This window comes from Anthonomus grandis, chromosome 15 (assembly GCF_022605725.1).
Source record: "Anthonomus grandis grandis chromosome 15, icAntGran1.3, whole genome shotgun sequence".
NCBI classification, from domain to species: Eukaryota; Metazoa; Arthropoda; class Insecta; order Coleoptera; family Curculionidae; genus Anthonomus; species Anthonomus grandis.
Window position 1 is genome coordinate 21,969,359 of NC_065560.1, and position 21,187 is coordinate 21,990,545.

Below are 21,187 nucleotides of genomic sequence, written 5' to 3' on the forward strand. Positions count from 1 at the left end.
AAACGTAATGTTTATTAAATGACTTAAGACAATTTTTTTTTTGTTGGCAAAATTTTATTATAACCCTTCCCAATAATTTCGCTCCGGTTCGTCCCTGCCTACAACTCCTGATTTTATATCCTGTTTATGGGTGGGGCAGCTTCTGGAAATCATTAGGTTTTATCAACACTTTATTTTATTTCATTTTAATTTTGTTTGTGTGTATATTTCATATATTTCTTGTTGTTTGTTCTCATCTACTTTTTTTTTTTGTTACAACACAACAACAAATGTTTAGAACAATAAAGCATATTTCGAATTTGAATTTAAATCCTTCAATTTTGCGCACGCGACACCTCATTTGGGAAGCGCGGAGATCAGTCTCTTTATATCCAGTCTCCTTGGTACAAACTAACTCCTTTGGGAGTTAGGATCTTATTGACATTTTTACCATTTGACCATTTAATAAAGTCTCACAGAAAAACTTTAGTTTGTAGAAGTTTTCCTTTGCGTAAATCAATTTAGTTATTCAGATTAGATAGCAGCGAGCGCGGACTATAAATAAGTTGTTGGCAAGCGACATATGCTGCGTTCTCGACTCCCTACGTGCAAAACTTCAAATACATTCAACTGTCGTATTTTTTTTTACAAATACCAGTTGCAAGAGACTTACTTATATATCGCGAATACCCGAGACTACATTTGAGCTTTTACCTTCGAATAAAAATCACTAAAAGCGTCTTTCTTCCATTAAAGAATATAGAAAAATGTCCCAAAAAGTTGACTGGGCAAATTATGTAGCCCATACAGAAACAAAGGTAGGCCTCAAAAAAATATAACCTTACCTTAGTTTTTCTTATGTTTTTTCATTATTGTAGCTATCTAAAGTATCTGTGAGTGACACAAACCTTGGAGAAACAGATGAAGAAGCTCCTGAAAAATACAGTCCTGCCGAAGCCAGCCTTTTGGCCAAAATTATCCGAAAAGGTTTAGTAGAAAGCAAAAATGATATTGAGGTTCAGAGAAAAGACCCAAAGTCACCATTGTATTCTGTGAAAACTTTTGAGGCTTTAAATTTGTAAGTATCAATATTCTATAATATTTATTTATTTATTTATCAACAGTAGATCTAACAAAGTACAATAGTTCCTTTTACTTACAATTCTAATACTAAACTACTTACTAGAATTCCAAATTATATAAGTTAAACCAAAAAAAACTTAACCCTTACTGCTAATAATATACGGTGCACCCATGTATTAAAAATACTGTGTGGGCACTCATATCCTAAAAAATCTCATGAGGTCAAGCTATCGATATACAATTGCAAATAAAAAACAAAAGAGATATAATGTTATGACACTCCATAAAGAACAACACATATGCAAAATTATAAACCGGTGTGAAGTTAACAGCCAATTTGATTTTGCGTGAAGTTAGCAGCTATTTTTTGGCAGCCAAAATTTTATGTACAAACCTACTGCCTGAGGTAAAATACAATGTCTTTTTATCTTTTAAGAATTGGCAGTATTTTAACCCCAACCACTTTGCACCCATTTGGCGGGTATCTTATGCATAAATGCATTTTAATTAATAATGCATCTACTAAATTATCAGGAATAGATTGAGTTTTACAATAATATTAAGCACACATACTTCCTAATTAATAACAAATTTTCATATCCCATTCATTACCCCTTACCACCCCTCTGATGAGCGGTAAGGGGTAATGGATGGTATATGAAAATTTGTTATTAATTAGGGAGTATGTGTGCTAAATCTTATTTTGCAACTCAATTTCTTTTAAAAAACTGTCGATATGCACTATCACAGCCACTATGTAAACTTTTTAACTTGTCTCTTATTTCTGGAACATTTCCAGACATATGGAAGGAAGGTTATATTTCTCCTATTTTTAAATCAGGGTCGAGGGATGAGGTCAGTAATTATTGTAGTGTGTCCATAGTGTCGTCCATCCCCAAGGTTTTTGACAGCCTTATGTTTGCCCATTTAAATTGGCAATGTAGAGAAATTATTGTTGAGGAACAGCATGGTTTTAGAGGTGGTCGGTCCACTCTTACAAATTTACTCATATATGACAACAAGTTGTCAGATGCCTTGGAGAGGGGGTATCAAATTGATGCTGTATATACAGACTTCTCCAAGGCATTTGACAAGGTAAATCATTTGTTATTAATTGAAAAATTGAGAAATATAGGTTTTTTTTGATAGATTGCTAAAATGGTTGCTTAGCTTTCTTAGTGATAGAAAGCAAGTAATTAAACTTGATAATTTTATATCTAGGGTGATTGAAGTTTGTTCTGGAGTGCCACAAGGCGGACACTGCTCTCCTTTGCTATTTAGTTTGTTTGTTAATGACCTTAGGGATGTCTTGGAGTATTGTGAATTTTTAATGTTTGCTGATGACCTCAAACTTTTCTTGGTTATTATGAATGAACTTGATATCAGCCTCTTACAGAAAGATCTTGATGGCCTTTCTCTGTGGTGCCAAAATAATTTGTTGGATTTGAATATTAATAAATGCTTCCAAATTTCATTTCATAAGAAAAAAAGTAGGATACCATCATTTTACACAATTAACGTCCAGAAACTTCAATTAAAGGATGTTGCTAAGGATTTAGGAATACTGTTTGACACGAAATTAAACTTCTGCAATCATATAGACCAAATAGTAGTAAAAGCTAATAGAATGTTGGGTTTTACGCTTAGAAATTGTGAGGGGTTATCATTGCAGGCTGTCAAATCTGTATATGTGGGATTGGTACGATCACAGTTTGAGTATGGCTTAATTATCTGGACTCCCCAGTATAATGTCTATAAGTCATTACTAAAGGGTGTGCAAAACAAATTTTTAAGATATTATAACTACATGTTTAATTTAGATCTTATTGCTAATCATGATTATTCCCAAATATTGAATTATGTTAAAGTTTTGTCTTTGGATAAAAGAAGAACAATGTTTGACATCTGTTTTATCTATAAGTTGTTGAATGGTATTATATCCTGTCCGGATTTACTTTCCCAAGTTAAATTTTCTATTCCTCAGAGAACACTTAGACAAAATAATTTATTTCATATTGGGTTCCATAGAACCAATTTGTTTGTGTTTGTTTTTAGCGATTCATATGGGTCTTTTAAGGGTAGTTTAATGAAAATTTTGAATACTTAGTATTGTTCAATTAATATTTTTAATTAATATGCTGTTTGATGGGTAAACCAACTGAGAATTTATGTTCCTAATCTATTAGTTAATACAAAGATATTTTTTTTTGTTTATTTACCTTAGAGTCTTTTTTTTTTAGTTAAGTACTTTAACTCTTAATAGTTTTAGTAAGGATTATTAATTATTGACATAACTGTATTTTATAATTTTTTTTTTGTAATGGGGGTTTAATAAATAAAAAAAAAAAAAAAAATTCTTGCTGATAGAAAAAAATATTTATAAATTCATAAGGGTGAACCACCCCTCTGACGGGCGGTAAGGGGTAATGGATGGTATATGAGAATTTGTTATTAATTAGGGAGCATGTGTGCCTAATATTATTGTACAACTCGATCTATTTCTGATAATTTAGTAGATGTGTTGTTAATTAAAATGCATTTATGCATAAGATACCCGCCAAATGGGTGCGAAGTGGTTGGGGTTAAAATACAGCCAATCCTTAAAAGATAAAAAGACATTGTATTTTAACTCAGGCAGTAGGTTTGTACATAAAATTTTGGCTGCCAAAAAATAGCTGCTAACTTCACGCAAAATCAAATTAGCTGCTGAAACTTTTGGCTGCCAAAAATTGGTGTTAACTTCACACTGGTAAATTATAAACTGAAATTCTGAACAAAAGGAAAAAATGTAAGATCATTCATCAAAGAATACCTTAGAAGGAAACAGATAATTTTATTTATTTATTTAGAAAATGTACAGTACAAACATGTGTATAATCCTATCTTTAGATCTGAGTTTCACAAATTTGTTTCATGCACCTAGGTGTTTACTTGTATGTGCAGAAGTTTATTATACATCATTCCTAATATCAAATTATGACACAAGTGAAATAATGTATTCCTGTAGCCATAACTTACTAACAATATTGATTATTAATAACAAAATTTATATTCAATGATCATTGAAATAGTTTTACATTAACAATCCCCAAGAAATACCCATTTGATCTTAAACAATCTGACAACACATCACAATAAATTACAAAAATTTTAACAGATTATTAATGTTTTTTGAAATAAATAATTTGACCTGCTTAATATATTGATAATAATTTTATAATTCTCTTATACTATAGGTAGAAAATTATATATTTTTGGTGCAACTACAGATGCAAATCTCTGGTTACCAACAAACCTTCTAAAAGGGACAATCAACATATTATTATAATTATTCCTGGTAGGATAAGCATGATCTACATGCTGTTTATTTTTATTTCTATTTATTTATTTATTTATTTATTTATTTATAATATGGGAAAACCCCATTAACTGTGAATTTTACAAAGCAATAATATTTACATAAACAACTGTCATAATCTAAACCTACTTAAAAAATTAATACCAAAGTAAAAAACACCTATACTACATATACTAGAAACAACCCTAATAATTTATATGCAAGAATGTAAATACAAAATTTTATGCCCAATTATGAAGTAAGTGACCTCTTTAGATGCATTAAGGAACTTAATGTTAAACACATCAATATTCGAATTGTTTAACAAATTCATATATCTATCCATAGGATTATTAATTCCATAGGATGTTCTGTGGAATGGAATGTTAAAGGTTACATTATGGCGCAACCCGTGATGAGGTGTCCACATTTAATGCCACTTTTTGCTAAGTTTAAATTAACCAATAAAATCTATTTTTGTTATAGTATATATGAGTGATGTATCCAACCTATTAGTTGATCAGGTCACCTTGTAGAACCTTTAATTATTGAATAAACAGTGATTTACTTTGAACAATAGCCTCTATTGTATACACAACAATAGATAAAAAGTAACAATACATTGGAATTTGTGGCTCGGACCTCGGCGATCGGACGCGAAATCAGGAGGCAGCAAACTACAGTCCAGTCAAATTGGAAGTAATATCGAATTTCCAACTGCTGGGAAAGGAACCTAGAGATGTCTGGAAATAAAAAGTGTGGAGCCTGCTCTTTGGCTTTGGGTGATGATGAAAAACTATTTATTGCATGCGACAGCTGTAGAACTAGAATCCACCTAGTAGAAAAATGCTCTGGTTTGTCTTCTTCTGAAATTCGAGCTGTTGTGTTGCAGAAAAGACTGCTTATGTATTTTTGTGACACATGCCGAGATGCTTTTAAAAGTGTTCCTATGTTTGTCCGTAAATTTGCTCAGATGGAAGAAGAAATAAACTTAAAAATAAGATTGTAACTTTGGAGAATAGTAAATCCCAGGACATTCCCAATTCAGTTTGTTATAGGTCCAACAGCGTTTGGTAAGAGCAAATAATCTTATGATTTACAATGTTCCAGAATCTACATCGACTAATTTGAACGATCGTATATTACACGACAAAAATCTGGTTCAAGAGGTATTTCAGAAGCTAGGTCTGCAGCAAGAAGTTGAAACCATAAGTCGTGTACTTAGGGTAGGTAAAGTTTCTAATCGCACTAGACCGGTTAAACTGATATGCACTGCTACTACTGTTAAGACGGCCCTTAAATGTAAGGGTAAGCTTCGTGGGATGCCATACAAACTGTCTAATGACCAGACTAAGATGGAACAGGATGCATATAAGGAATCTAAGAAGTCTTTATTAGATAGAAAATCTGCTGGTGAGGAAAACCTGATTATTCAGTATCGTAGAGGTGTTCCAGTGGTTGTAGAGTCCAAACAAGAAAACTTGCTTCAACCCCATTAACTGTGTTTTTCCAAAATGTTGGAGGTCTTCGTACGAAGATTCAACCAATGCTCAGTAGTATTATGTCCTGTTCTTATGATATAATTATATTGGTGGAGAGCAATTTGAATGACAGTATTGTAGATGCTGAACTGACATGCAAGGGTTTCAGGGTCTTCAGATGTGACAGAAGCTATCGAACTAGCAGTAAGTTGAGTGGAGGTGGTATTCTGATATTTGTCAGTGATAGTATACAATCACAGTGCATTTTTATTCAAGAGGACCGTATTGAGCAAATTCTGATTCTATGCCAGTGTAATGGGACTAAGTTCATTATTGGTGATGTTTATATACCTCCACAATCACCTCAGGATACTTATATCTGGCATTGTCAAACCATGGAGTGTGTTACTACTCAATATGCCAACCTAAATGTATATCTGTTTGGAGATTACAACCTACCAAGGGCTGCATGGGCCAATAACGAGCATGGTCTCCTGGTTCAATGCCCAAGAGGTGACCCAGCTTTAGATGTTGCACAAAGATTTGGTTATTTAAAATTTTATCAATGTAACTTGATTCCTAATGATAGAAATGTATTTTTAGATCTGGTTTTTTCTAATGTTAAGGATTTAAATGTTCTTAAAGCTTCTGAACCTCTTTTTGAAGGTAATTTTCATCATATTGGATATGAGTGTCATTTGGATATTTCAACAGCAAATAACTCAATTTTTTCAAATCTAGCTTATGAAGAATTTTTTTATGATTTCCGAAACGGTAACTACAATGAGCTTAATATCTTTCTATCCTCAATTAATTGGAACGAGTGTTTATCTCATAGTGATCTTAACTTATCAATCAGCGTTTTTTATGAATATCTCTCTATGGGGATTGCATATTTTATTCCTTTCAAAATGCTTTCATTGTATATTTTGAATATTCTTTAAATGATCTTCAAATGTTTTTCCCAGTATGATGACGTCATCCAGATAAACTAAACATGATTCCCAAATCATTCCACATATAACTGTTTTCATAAGTCTCTCAAAGGTAGCTGGAGCATTGCAGAGACCAAAGGGCATGACTGCAAGCTGCCAAAGTCCTGTTCCAGTCGAGAATGTGGTCTTGTCATTATCTTCTAGGTGCATCTTTATCTGCCAGTATCCACTCTTTAGATCAAGTGTTAACCATTGTGAACCTGATAGCGTGTCCAGGGTGTCGTCAATTCTTGGTAGGGGATAACTGTCTTTCTTGGTAATGTCATTCAGTCGCCGATAGTCTACACAAAATCTAGTGGATCCATCCTTTTTCTTCACTAGCACAACTGGAGATGTCCAAGGACTTTGAGAAGGTTCTATCACTCCTTGTGTCATCATTTCTTGAAGCATTGAGGAAACTTCTCCTTGTTTAGCTATCGGAATTCTTCGAGGTGCTTGTTTAATCAGAGCATTGTCTCCAGTGTTAATTCAATGCTGCACCAAATCAGTTCTTCCCAGGTCATTATCGTGCCAGGAAAACACATCTTGATTTTCTTCAAGAAGACGTCGCAATTTACTACACTGGTCCATGGTTAAATTGGCAGAAGATTCTTCAAATAGGTTTTGTAAACATACAGGAAAAGGTCTGTTTGGATAACGACTTCTATCAGCATTTTTCATGACTACCACTACTTTAGAGCATACACCAATATTCTCTCCTTGTTTCAGGTGTTGATCATATCCTTTTAAATTTTAACTTAACGACTCTGCTATTTACTTTATCTTCATATAGGTGGTGCATAAAAATCTCTTCATTTCTCGTCGTCAATGTCCGGTTATATACATCCATTTTAAACTGCTGAGCATTCATAACATCTATTCCTAATATGACATCATCCATGATTTCTGCCACTAGTACTGGCTGTTGGAATGTTGTTAAGCCAATGGTGACTGTAGCTTCATGATGAATCAGGATCCTTTTTCCATTTGCAGACTGCAGAATTTAATTGGGTGGTGCTGAAAGCCTACAGTGTGCTACGATGTTCGGTTTCACGATAGTATGACTTGATCCTGTATCCACTACCATCTCACATTCACGGTCGCATATTTTTCCCGGTACTACCAAGCTCTCTCCAGGATGTGGCAGCCGGTTTAGTCTTATACGTGGGGCTTGGTAGCACCCAGCCAGCTTAAAGTTGAAGTTTTCCTGGTTCCTTGGATCTATTAATGGCTTGGGGCATTGACGTTTAAGGTGCCCCTCCTCATTGCAATTCCAGCATTGCAATGGTCATTTAGGTTTCGTCGCTAATAATGATTCATCATCTTCTTTAGGCGGTCTTCGAGATCACTTTCCGAAGTTCTGATTTGTCTTATTAGTGTCTGCCTTCTAGTGCTTGAAAAGCTGCCTCATACTCTAGTCCATGGGCCAAAGCTTCTGAAATACTTTTATGATGAGCCATCCTTAGAGCGTGGTTAGTATCTGGATCTTGAACTCCGTCAATAAAACAATTTAAAGAAATTTGTTCTCGGAACTCTTTTGGGGCTGAAGGGTAAGCCAAATTTACTAATCGAGCAACATCGGCCTCAAACTGTTGGAGTCCTTCCTCGGGTTGTTGTCTTCTAGATTTCAATTGAGCCTGGTACACTCGTTGTAGATGGGCTTCACCGTATCTCATCTCTAAGGTACGCACCAGTACGTCGAAATTGAGCTGATCCTCAGATGGCACCATTCTTAATATTTCTGTAGCTTCTCCACTAAGGCTTAGCTTAAGATTGATTGCCTTTTCTTCGTTATCCCAGCGATTTCCCCTAGCAGCAGCCTCAAATTGATTCAAATAGGTACTCCATGCTTCTTTTCCGTCGAATTTTGGTGGCTTTACATTCATCATTGTTTGCATTCCAGGATCGGGATGAAAAGGAATCCGTTTTAATTCCATCTCTAGTTCTTGGATCTTTTTTTGTACTTGACGAGTTATAAAGTACTCGTAATACCCTAGAATATAAATTCAATATCTTTACCTACAAAATGGTGGTGCATTTAATAATAGCGACAGCGATAATTTCGATAAAAGTTTGTCTTGTTTTTTTTTTTTGTTGACAGAGACAAAAATATCAGTGCGAAAACCAATATCACTGTGCAGTTAAAATATTCTCATTTAGTTTTCGGTTTTAGTGGTAGTAGTTTAACATGGTCAATTCTCGTCCATTGGAAGAAAAAGTCGAAGCGATTTTTATTTACGGTGCAACGCGTAACTTTCACGAAACCGAAAGAGTTTTCAATGATCGTTTCCCGAATAGTCCTGTTTGTAGAAAGTATTTACGGGAGCTCGTATCTAAAATTACTACTACTACTAACTACTGGTAGTGTAAACAACAAAAAGCCCCCAGGACGTCCATCCATTTTGGAAGAAAAGCAAGTTCAAATAATTGGTGAGATGATATTCACCAACAATCAACTTCCTTCGTCGCGAATGAACAAGAGGTTTGTCCTTCTGCTGTATGGCGACTTTGGAAAAGGAATAAGTATTATCCGTACAAAATCCAAGATGACCCTGATCGAAGACCAGCATTCTGCAAAAGTATGACGGAAACCATTGCACGGCATCCTACCTATCTCCATAACATTTGTTTTAGTCATGAATGTATATTTTTTCTCAACGGCAATGTTCATAGCAATGACAAAATTGTCGTTATTGGAGTGACATTAATCTTCACGTCCGCCGGGAAACTCATACTCATTATCCATAAAAAATAAACGTTTGGGCAGGGATATTGGGAAACCATATTATGGGGCTCTATTCATCGAACAAAATTTAACAGAGGAACTGTATTTGGATATTCCGGTAAATACTATGAACAGAGGGTTCAGGGAGAATCACCGAAATTTCGAAAAACGAATCCAAATGAATTCGATATGGACATTGTATTCCAGCAAGATGGAGCTCCACCACACTATTCCAGACAAGTTCGGAACTATTTAGATAACAGTTTCCCCGGTCATTGGATTAGCCGTCGAGGACCTGTGGAATGGCCAGCTCGCTCGCCAGATTTGACACCTCTCGACTTTTTTTTATGGGGCTATTTGAAGCAAAAGATGTACGAAATTGAACCTGATTCATTACTGGATTTACGACATACAATAACGAATATTTGTAGAAATATCGATGTTAGTGTATTTGAAAATGCTCAGTGTGAAATTTCGGACCGACTATTCTTCAATTTCAAGGCAACCATCTTCTTAATTGAACTCAATGTATTTATTCGATATGTCAAGTTTAATGTTAATGTATTCAGGTAATTATTAAATGTACTACCATTTTGTAGTAGGTAAAGATATTGAATTTATTTTCTAAGGTTTTAAAGTACTCATCAGGAGCTTCAAAACGATGTGCCACATGATCATCCTTTCTATTTAATTTTTTTTCCAAGATGGCGCCCAGCAGCCATCAACCAATTTTCATCTGTCAATTTTGCTTTAAAACATTTATTTATTCATCAATTGCATTACCTTAAGTTTCAATATTTTGAATTTATTCGTTCAAAAAATATAGAGGGGGGAACATTAAAGAAAAGCACTGTATATGAATGGAGCTAAAGAAGTTTTACTTTAGTCGTGTGGTCTCAAGCGCACTAATTTTTTTATATAGCGAATCATGTTTTTCTCTTTTTACAGATGTTGCGGTTATTGCAATATTAATACCTTTTAACTAAATACATTTACTGTCGCTAACGGAATAAATTATTTTTAAAAAATTATGTAATTTTATTAATATATATATATTTTTTGTGATATTCTTTGATGTACACATATTGTTTAAATAGTCAATGAGATCAATGAAACGAGGAAAATGGTTCCAGCGAAAGTAATAAATAATGTTATTAAACATAATTATACAGTGGTATGTGGATGTGCAAGTTGGAACAAATTCATTTAAAATTCAGGGGTTCATTTAAAAAAAACGCTCACAAACGTCGATTTTTTTGATGATGAATTTTTGTATACAGGATGACCGTTCCACGCTTCCAGAAAACAGACCATTAGATATTTTGCTCGATTTACAAGAAAATCCACATAAATTAACTCGACAAGTTACTGCAGATCAGTCGGTTAGTAAATCATGTATTCTAAAATATTTGCATAGGAATGAATGGCATTCATATAAAATTCATTTAATTCAGGAGCTTATTGAAAATGATCACATCCGCAGAATAGAGTTTTGCTAAATAATAATGAATAAATGTAATGCAAACCCACAATTTTTAAGTAAGATTGTTTTTTTTTTCCGACGAGGGCAAAATTTTCGTTATTGGGCACCAGAAAATCCATATTGGAGTATGGAAAGTCACACACAATTTCCAAAGAAGTTAAACGTATGAGCCGGAATTGTGAGTACGTCAATTGTGGGTCCCTATTTTATCGGGGCGCACTTACCTCTGAAAAATATTTAGGGTTGCTCAAAATCAGATAGTACCTAGTTTAATTGCACTTTATCCAAATGGTGAAAACCCATTTATACTGGATGGATTGGAAGAGGGGGTTTTATTGAATGGCCAGCGAGGTCGCCAGATTTAATCCCATTGCATTTTCATTTATGGAGTTATCTAAAATCTAAAGTTTATTTTGATAAACCTGAAAGTTTAGAAGAATTAAAAAATAGAATTAGAGCCGAAATACAACAAATCCGGCTTCAAACAACAAGTAAAGTATTACAAAGATTTGAATATCGACTTGGTTATGTTAAGTAATGGCTTATTAGTTAATGGTCAACAATTTGAACTTTTATTTTAATTTTTTTGTTTTGTTTTTTTTTCTTATCTGTTTCAAAAATTTATGGTTGTTTATAAAAAATTTAATCGCAAATTTCTTAATAAATATTGAGGAAGGACGTCCGTCCAAGGGAAAAAGGGCACACAGAAGCAAAATTAAACAGCACGTTATTTTTTTTAAACAAGTTTAATATTAATTATTTAATGACAATAAGTATATAATTAGGGTTACAAAATAATTATAATTATGCAAAAAAAATAAACTTAAAAAACAAACCAAAACAAAAACTTATGAAATAACAAACCAAAAATAAACTAAACTAGTACATACATACATATAAAGATTTTTGTAAGAAATATAAATAATATGTAAATATTTTGGAACACATGTACAAATTAAGATCATTGTTTATGTTTAAAATATTCTAATAAAGACGTTTGTCGATTTTTTTTGTCAAGCAAAGTATCTTGGAAATGAAGATCAAGCTTAGATAGTAAATTTAGAGCAGATAGGTCACCCCTAGCCTGAGTGAAGCGTTTTAACTGTTGCGTCATATTAAAAGCCTGTTGATAGATAGTCAATTCCTCTTCTTCCTCAACGTGTTCCTCTTCTGACTCATCGGATGATACCACTACTTCCTCTTGATTCGAAACCTCCAGAGGAAGGTCATCAATTTGCTCCAATATTAAATCATTGTCTACATTAAAAAATTCGTTGATATCATTATTGTTTATCATTCCAAAATTATCCTTATTCCTCAACATTTGAGCTAAAAGTAACAATGGAATGTCGTCTTCATTTTCCCAGATTTCCAGGTTTTCTGCTCTATTTTCTGAACTATTAGAGTGTGTAATGTCAGACTTAATAAAGCAATTTTGAACCGTTTTCTTTGTCACTTGGTCCCATGCAATGTTTATAAAGTAAAAGCATCTAGGACGTGTATTTTTCTGGCTAATTCTTGGGCTGATTCAGCAGTATTTATGGCTAATAAAAGTTTTTTAATAATGATTGTCCTAAAAAATGTTTTAAAACTCTTAATAATGCCCTGCTCTAAACGCTGTACAATAGAAGTGCAGTTTGGAGGCAAAAAAATCAATTTAATATTTTCAATCTTATATCCTTTGGGTGACAACATGCATTGTCGAGAAATAATAAAATTTCTCGTTTTTCACGCATCATTTTTTTATCAAATTGATTTAACTATTCGGCCATTAGTTCACCGGTCATCCAAGCTTTTTTATTCCACCTATAAGTAACTGAAAATTCTTTCACATTAATATTTTTAAATGCTCTTGGTTTGGCCGTTTTTCCGATCACTAGAGGTTTTTCTTTTTGTCCCTCCATATTTACACAAAAAAGTATAGTCAGTCTCTCTTTTGAAAATTTACCTCCAATACATCTTTCTCGCTTCAAATGTGGAGTCCTGTTTGGCACTGCTCGGAAAAATAGCCCAGTCTTATCAGCATTATAGATATTTTTGGGAGCATAGTTCTTAATTATAGAGTTCACACTTGCGGCCTCCCCACTGATAGTTTTGCAGCCAACCTTCTGATGCACTGAAAGTTCTATACCCCAAACCATCAGCGATTTCTTTGGCTTTCGTTTTAACAATTGTACCTAAAAAAATAATAGGCACATGTAAAATATACAGTAATATGTGTAATAATTGAAGTATGTTACCTGATAATGGAATATTTTTGCTTCGAGGTCTAATGAACCACTCATAGCACTGTCTGTCAATATTTCTGCCCTCTTCTCTTAGGAAGCTTCTTTTTTCATTCACATTTATATTTGAGTGGAACTTACTTAATAAAACATCCTTATTTTTAATAATCTCAGCTGCCTGTGTTTTTCCTATTCCAAACCGTTTAGCTAAGTAGCGTACGCTTAGTTTGTCTTTATTAAATATCTCAATTAAGTCAACTTTTTCTTTAAGAGTTAGCACTTTACGTTTCGACGACATATCGGTTGTTACGCTAATAACGCTAGAAGATACGACAATAAACTAAAGCCAAATGCATTAACAAAACAGTCAAAACACAAAAACATCCCGACAAACCGGCGCCATGCGAGGAGTACCGTCGTATCGGGGAAAACCCAGGCTCTGGCGCCAATGCAATCCCCGATTGCGTGTTTAAATTATTTCTGTGTCCGCTCAAGAGAAGGTTTAGCGGTTCTTCGGACCACTTTTAGGTGTCCGCGTCCGCCCGAGAGAGTGTTCGTTAAAGCATATGGGAATTTAGTGTATTTTCATTGGGACCAAAAAAAATGTCCGCTCAAGAGAGTTGTCCGTGTATTGGAGGTGTCCGTATCGGGAGGTTTCACTGTAAATAATTGGTGTTTCTATTAAAAAAAATTAAGTTGATAGTCGTAGCTCATTTTTGGTCCACCCTTGGATTTATCATCAAAAAAATCGCGTTTTTTTTCGAACACACCCCTGAATTTTAAATGAATTTGTTCTAACTCACTGTATATTAATAAAGTCATAGATTTTTTAAAAAAATGCTTTCTATATATAATGGCTTATTGTTTTACAGAAAACCAAACCTTCTAAAGGGAGTGTATGAAATGGGATTTAATGCACCTTCTAAAATTCAGGAGACAGCTTTACCAACTCTATTGGCTGATCCATGTCAAAATCTTATAGCACAAAGCCAGTCTGGAACTGGAAAAACTGCTGCATTTGTACTAGCTATGCTGAGTAGGGTTGATCCTGACAAGCATTATCCGCAGGTATGTATCTTTCATATTTAATTAATTTATTGTTTTATGTAGATTTCCCATTTATCTGTTACTAAATGAGGGAATTGAGAAATAATAGTTAAAAGCACTTAAACTTTAAAATTTTCGAAAATGCTCAAATAAAACCTATTCCAAAATTCCATAAAACTATATGTTCTTAATACGTGTATGGATTGTGAAATTTCACCCCATGGGGATACACATTTTCGGTTTTATGATATTTGGTTAAGAGATACTGCTAGCAATAATTCTATATGAATGTTGATTTTATGGATATGTGAGTAGGTTCTGTTGTTCATTTAATTGGTGCATATGTGCTGTTTAACTCGAGCATGCATGAGCATAACATAGCACAATAAGACAATAGAATATTGTTGTCTTACATATACAGGGTGGTCCATTTAACTTGAGAAGTCGCAATATCTCGAAAACTAACCATGTATCCAGAAAATGTTTCATGTGGAGTTTGAATGGTTTCCAGGGGGCCATAAAATGACGTCCTTAGTTTGACCTTGAGCGAACGTCTTCAAGGTCAAATGAAGGTCAACTTCACTTTTTTGCATAGAAACCTCTATTTTTTAAATAGTATTTGATTTAGCGTTAAAAAATAAGTAACTTTCCTCTGACACTTTTTTACATACCTCTCTTTTTCAAGATATTAATTCTTTCCTTGTTCGATTTCTAAACGAATTTTTTCCTTGACAATGACATTTGCCCTTGTAGGTAAGTATCCGATGATCTATCAAAAGGAGTGAAAGTATCTTATGATAGAATTTTATTATCAATAGAATCGAAAACTTGAAGATAAAACGTACAAAGTTCAAATAAAAGAAATTGAAACAAAAAAAGTCAGAAAATTATTTCAATAAATGTTCAAAGTGTTGACCTTTCACTTCTATACATTTTTCCACTCGCTTTCTAAACGATTGATGAACAGAGTGCAGCATCTGTGGAGTTATCTGCCCGCAAACCTCCGTGATTCGCAGCTTCATATTTCCGGGAGTCGTTGGTGGATCGCGATATACGATCAATTCAATCAAGATCTCCTTCAAATAACCCCATAGAAAAAATCTAAGGGCGTCAAATCAGGTGACCGTGGCGGCCAGTGAACTGCTCCACCACGACCTATCCAACGTCCATTGAAGTCACGATCCAACACTTGGCGCGCAACGCGTGAATAATGTGCAGGACAACCATCATGCTGGTACCACATATTTAGTCTCACTTCAAAACACACATCTTCCAAAAATACTGGTAGAATCTCCAGCAAAAAATTACGGAATTTTTGGCCTGTAAGGACACCATCAATAAAATAAGACGACTTTATCATTGATGATGCCACACCAGACATTCACAGACCATGGCCATGTTCTATCGCTCGAAACCACCTGGGATTTTCAACTGCCCAATAATGCATGTTATGACGATTAACTTCACCATAGTTTGTAAAAGAAGCTTCATCGGTGAATAACACGCGCAGAAAGAAATTGTTATTTTCATGCAATTGATTTTGGGCCCATTCACAAAACAACACTCGATTTTGGAAATCATTCCCGTGAAGCTCTTGATGTAACGAAAAGTGATACGGATGAAACTTGTGGCGTTTCAAAATTCTCAGGACACTTGTTTTGGAGATTCTAGAAGCAGAAGAAATTGATCGTGAGCTGACTCCAGGATTATGGGCAACTGCAGCTAAGACGGGAATTTCATTATTTTGACTGGTAATGCTTCTCTTTCGTGATCGATTTATTGTTTTCACACTTCCATCTTCTACAAAGTAGTTCACTACACGATAAAATGATGCTCGCGATGGATGTCGCCGTTGAGGATGTAGCATGGTATACAGTTCATTGGCTCTATTAATATTCTGTTCAGATTCACCATAGATAAGGACCATTTCAACTTTTTCATTTATTGTTAGGCATTCCATAGTCACTCAACAAAATAGTCAAATACTTGATAACTGAATGAATACTGTGAACCAAAATAATCTCTCATTTACTTTATTCATCAGTATTTGTTTACAATCGCCTGAAATACCTGGGATAAACACGTGAGATCTGTGCACTAGAAAATTTTCGCATCATAACAACTTGCATTGATCATTGATCATCAATGCCTTGTCACAACAATATTGAAGAATTGCTGAACTAAAGCTATTCGTAAAAGAATCAAGAACTAATATCTTGAAAAGGAGAGGTCACATGTAAAAAAGTGTCAGATCAAAGTTACTTATTTTTTAACGCTAAATCAAATACTATTTAAAAAATAGAGGTTTCTATGCAAAAAGGTGAAGTTGACCTTCTTTTGACCTTGAAGACGTTCACTCAAGGTCAAACCAATGACGTCATTTTATGGCCCCCTGGAAACCATTCAAACTCCACATGAAACATTTTCTGGATACATGTTTAGTTTTCGAGATATTGCGATGTCTTAAGTTAAATAGACCACCCTGTATATATGTATATACAGAGTGTCCAAGATAAGAATCCTAAGCATGGGGATCTCAGTACCTATTGAAGTTACAGCCTACGTCAAATTATAAAAAAGTTGCGTACTTTGATGCGTATTTAAATGCCGTTGAGAAAATTCAAAAATTTTCGTGGCCTGCCGAGATATTAGGAAAAAACGAAAATTTGCCAAAATCGATTTTATTTTTTTCTGATCTTATTTTAAACGTTTTAGAAAAACTAACAACACTTTTTCATTGGCACTTTTTGAGAGCTACGTGATGGCGTTTTTAGATTTTGTATCCGACGTTTCGTTCTCGAGAAACCATCATCAATTTTTTTTTTTATGGCCCGGAAAAAAGTATACCCTGTATCTGATTCCATTTTTTATTACAAATTCAACGATGTATCACATGCCAATTTTTTTTATTAGATGCAGAATAAATGCGATTTTCCTATTTTTTTTACATATTTTTAAGTAGGCTTTACAAACAAAAGGTATTATTATTGGACTTTATAAGGCTGGAAAGACTAACCGTCAAATTTCGACGGATTTGGGAATTCCAAGGCGGACTGTCGATCATAATGTTAGGAAATTCACCAGAGAAGGGACTATTGGCAACAAACCTCGATCGGGAAGGTCAAAGGCGACAAGTTAAAAGGAGGATTTAAATATTATAATTACAAGCAAACGCAATAGACGTCTTACCGCCCCTGAAATCATAGAAAAAATCAACAAGGAGTGTAAAAAAGCGGTCAGTGTTTCGATAGAAAAACGGCGACTGTATAATGCTGGTCTTAAAGGACGTTTAGCTGTATCAAAACCGCTACTGAAGGATTTTAATAAGAAGAAAAGACTTGAGTAGGCCCAATAAATGGAAGAAAGTTCTCTGGAGTGGTGACGAGTCGAAATTCGAGGTTTTTGGAACGAAGAGGCGAGTTTTTGTTCGCTGTTGTACGGTGGCCCTCCTAAACACGGTGGTGGTTCGGTGATGGTGTGGGGTTGTTTCGGAGGATCTGCAGTGGGCGATCTAATTAGAATAGAGGGAATTCTTCGAAAAGAGGGTTACAAAACAATTTTAAGTCACAATGTACTTCCTTCTGGTACTCGAATAATTGGGGAAAACTTCATCTTTCAACATGACAATGACCCCAAGCACACGTCGAAGTTGTGCAAGCAATATTTAGGTCAATTACAAAGGCAACATCTTCTGAAAGTTATGGTATGGTCCCCACAATCACCGGACCTCAATCCTATCGAATTACTGTGGGATGAACTGGATAGACAAGTGCGAAAATCATGTCCTACATCAAAAGAAGACTTGTGGAGGATCATCCAAGAAGAGTGACACAAGATACCTCAGGAAACTTTGGACAAATTAATTAGAAGACTACCGAAACTCTGTGAAGCTGTTATTAAAAATCGAGGCGGGCATGTAGATGAATCCAAAATTTGATTTTCTTAAATTTAATTAATTGAAAAATGTATTGTTTATATTCATTTTGCTATAAATAAACCGTTTCATAAGAATAACTGATGGGTTTATTATTTTTAGTTGGGTCATATGTGGGCAAATACTTTTGAGCGGTAGTGTATATATATATATATATATATATATATATATATATATATATATATATATATATATATATATATATATATATATATATATATATATATTATATAAGTATTATTAGATTGGATATTATGAACGAAAAACGGCGATTTTAAAAAAAAAATTCTTACTGGGTAAACGGGGTGGGCGGGGAGGTAAGAGATCATTAGAATTTTTATTAAATATTTAAGATGTAGTAATCCAGTTTAAAAACTAGATATGTGAATCCCGTGTCAATTTTATTATATGCCGACATTTTCTCCCTTGTGTAAACAGAATCGTATATGATATACGTATTTTCTACAATCTAAAAAATATACCTTGACCATATAGGGTAGATAAATATATCAAAAACAAAAATTTACTAAAAAATCGTTAAATAAATTTATATTTAACGATAATAATATGTGATCTATTGCTTGAGTACTATTATTATATTTTTTTTATTTAATTTTAAATTATATTGAGTTTACATTTTTTTTATTATGTGGAGTAGTTTTTTTAAGACTTTTGTTGAGAAAGATTTTCCTTTTCCTCACTAGTTTGCAAGATTGGGGTTATTTCAGTTATGTCAGTCTGACTTATATTGATGTTATTTACATTATCAGTTTCCATTGGGTCATTTAAGGGTTCATATTCGTATTCTGATTGACATTATTGAGTATAGTCTTCTGTTGTCTCCTGCACCACCATTCCGTCCTCCTTGTTGTAGGCCGACAGATCAGCTTCTGCAGAAGGCGACAGTACTCTTTTTTCCTTATTTTTTTCGCCGTTTTTGCTAAATTGGTGGCATCTTTTTAGTTCTCTTCTTAATTTAGTATTTTCATTGTTTACTTCCTTATTTATTTTAACCAGATCTAATTTGTTCATTAATTCGTTAATAGATTTTTATTGGTCTTCATTTTTTTTTAATTGAGTTCGTTCATTTTATTTTCAAGAGATGATAATTTGTCTTGTAAAATTGAATTTTCTAATTTGAATGTATTTATTATTTTTAGTTGTGCTTTTTAATTTTTTAGTTCTTTGATTGTACTCTAAATTAAGCTAATGATTTGTCACTGTAGGATTTATTGACGTTTTAAAATAAGGAGGATTGAAGTTTTCATCCTCAGACCCTTTTTTCCATTTATTTTTCCAATTTCTTTTTTTCTATCTTCAGTTAGTTTTTGTCTTTTTTTCACTGTGTTGTCATTTCTCTACGCTTTACCGATTTTCAAGTTAATTTTCTTATTTCCTTACTCTCTGAGCCGTATCTGGGGGGAGGGGGGTTTGGGGGTTGAAACCCCCCCCCCGAAAATCTTATAACGTAAAATAAAATTGAAACGACTGGTAACTATAACTCTTTTTTTTTTTTAATTTACTTAATCACGGTCAACAATACAATAAAATAGTATTTAAATCACTCTATTGGTCAAAAAAGGAAATTTCTAAAGTGCAAAATCACTTTTTCTATATTAAAAATGAACGAAAAATAAACTCACAATAGTCTGGAATCGTTAAAAAAAAAGAAGATCAAGCTTGAGATCTGAAAATCGTGCAACGCTGCTCCGCGGCATGGGACATGAATAGATTCGTCTATTTATTATTTTTAGGTTAGGTTAGGACTGTTAGGAGTAAATCTTTTGTACCAACCATATTATACTGTGTACTAACTTGTTAATTAATAGTTACTATTCATAATATAATATTATTTAATAGACCAACAATAGTGTTTCTGTAATGTTTTTATGGTCAACCCTGTCCTCTGTGAATTATAAATAATTATGTTTTCGCATTTTTTTCACTAAATGAAAAATAGGTAGAAAAATATACATAAAAAGTACGAAAAAAATACAAGTCATCACAAATTTACCTATATTTTATTTTAAAATGATTAGTTAGTACTTATAGATTATGCTACATGAGTTATGCATATAATTTGATACAAAATTCAAAACTGATTTTAAAACACTAGATGAAACCCGCCAAAATTTGACGGCACAACTTTCAAGGATTAAATTTCCACCAAGGGGCCCGAATATCATTTATCAAGCTGCTCTCGCCTCCCGATGTGTTTGACTATCGGCGTGATCGCCACTGGTTCTGTTTTCATATTTTTGCCGCTTGGGAAGCGCCATGGTAGCTCTACGATTCGGGCATTTTTAATATTTTTTGTTTTTAAAAATGAGTTAGTTGCTTAGGCATAAAATAAGTAGGTGATGGCTAATCTATAGGTGAAGAGCTTTCATTGATATATTTTAATCTTTCCATTCATTGTCACTGATATATTTAACAGTTTTTATTAAAACCCCATTTACATTAAAATTTTTCTTTTTAAAATTTAGGCTGTCAAATAGGAAACTTCTACAACCATTTACATTAAAAATAATTTTTGCTTGGACCCTGCAAGCGTAAATCTTTGAATTTCAACTTACTTAATTTGGTTTGAAATTCCAATGTAAATGAAGGTTAAATTTATAATTTTGTTTCAGAAATTAAATCGAAATGGCAAAACGAAGTTTGCAAATCTCTTTAACTGATTTTTTGATGAAAAAGAATAAACTCTCAACGACCTTAACCGAATCAACAGAAGAAATTGCAAGTTGCAGCCAAACAGTAAATTTGATGCATAAAGATGAAATCGCAACATCTGAAGATAATATCCATGAGTTAGACATCGGTTGATGTTTTGTGAAAAAACTTGATAATGCTCTTAAATATAAACTATTGACGGCTGGATGGATTCCAGATGAAAAATATAAGTTTCCTATTTCTAAA

The 21,187-nt window shown here is 33.6% G+C and overlaps 1 protein-coding gene across 1 annotated transcript in view; it reads left to right on the forward strand.

Annotated features, from left to right (window-relative positions):
• Positions 1-593: 593 nt before the first annotated feature.
• LOC126744871 (DEAD-box helicase Dbp80) overlaps positions 594-21,187 on the forward strand; it is a 67,751-nt gene continuing 47,157 nt past the window's right edge. The window contains exons 1-3 of the mRNA XM_050452438.1: positions 594-797; positions 858-1,057; positions 14,160-14,355. Of these exons, the coding sequence (XP_050308395.1) occupies positions 747-797; positions 858-1,057; positions 14,160-14,355 (447 nt within the window). The 5' untranslated portion in view covers positions 594-746. The remainder of the gene's footprint in view (positions 798-857; positions 1,058-14,159; positions 14,356-21,187) is intronic.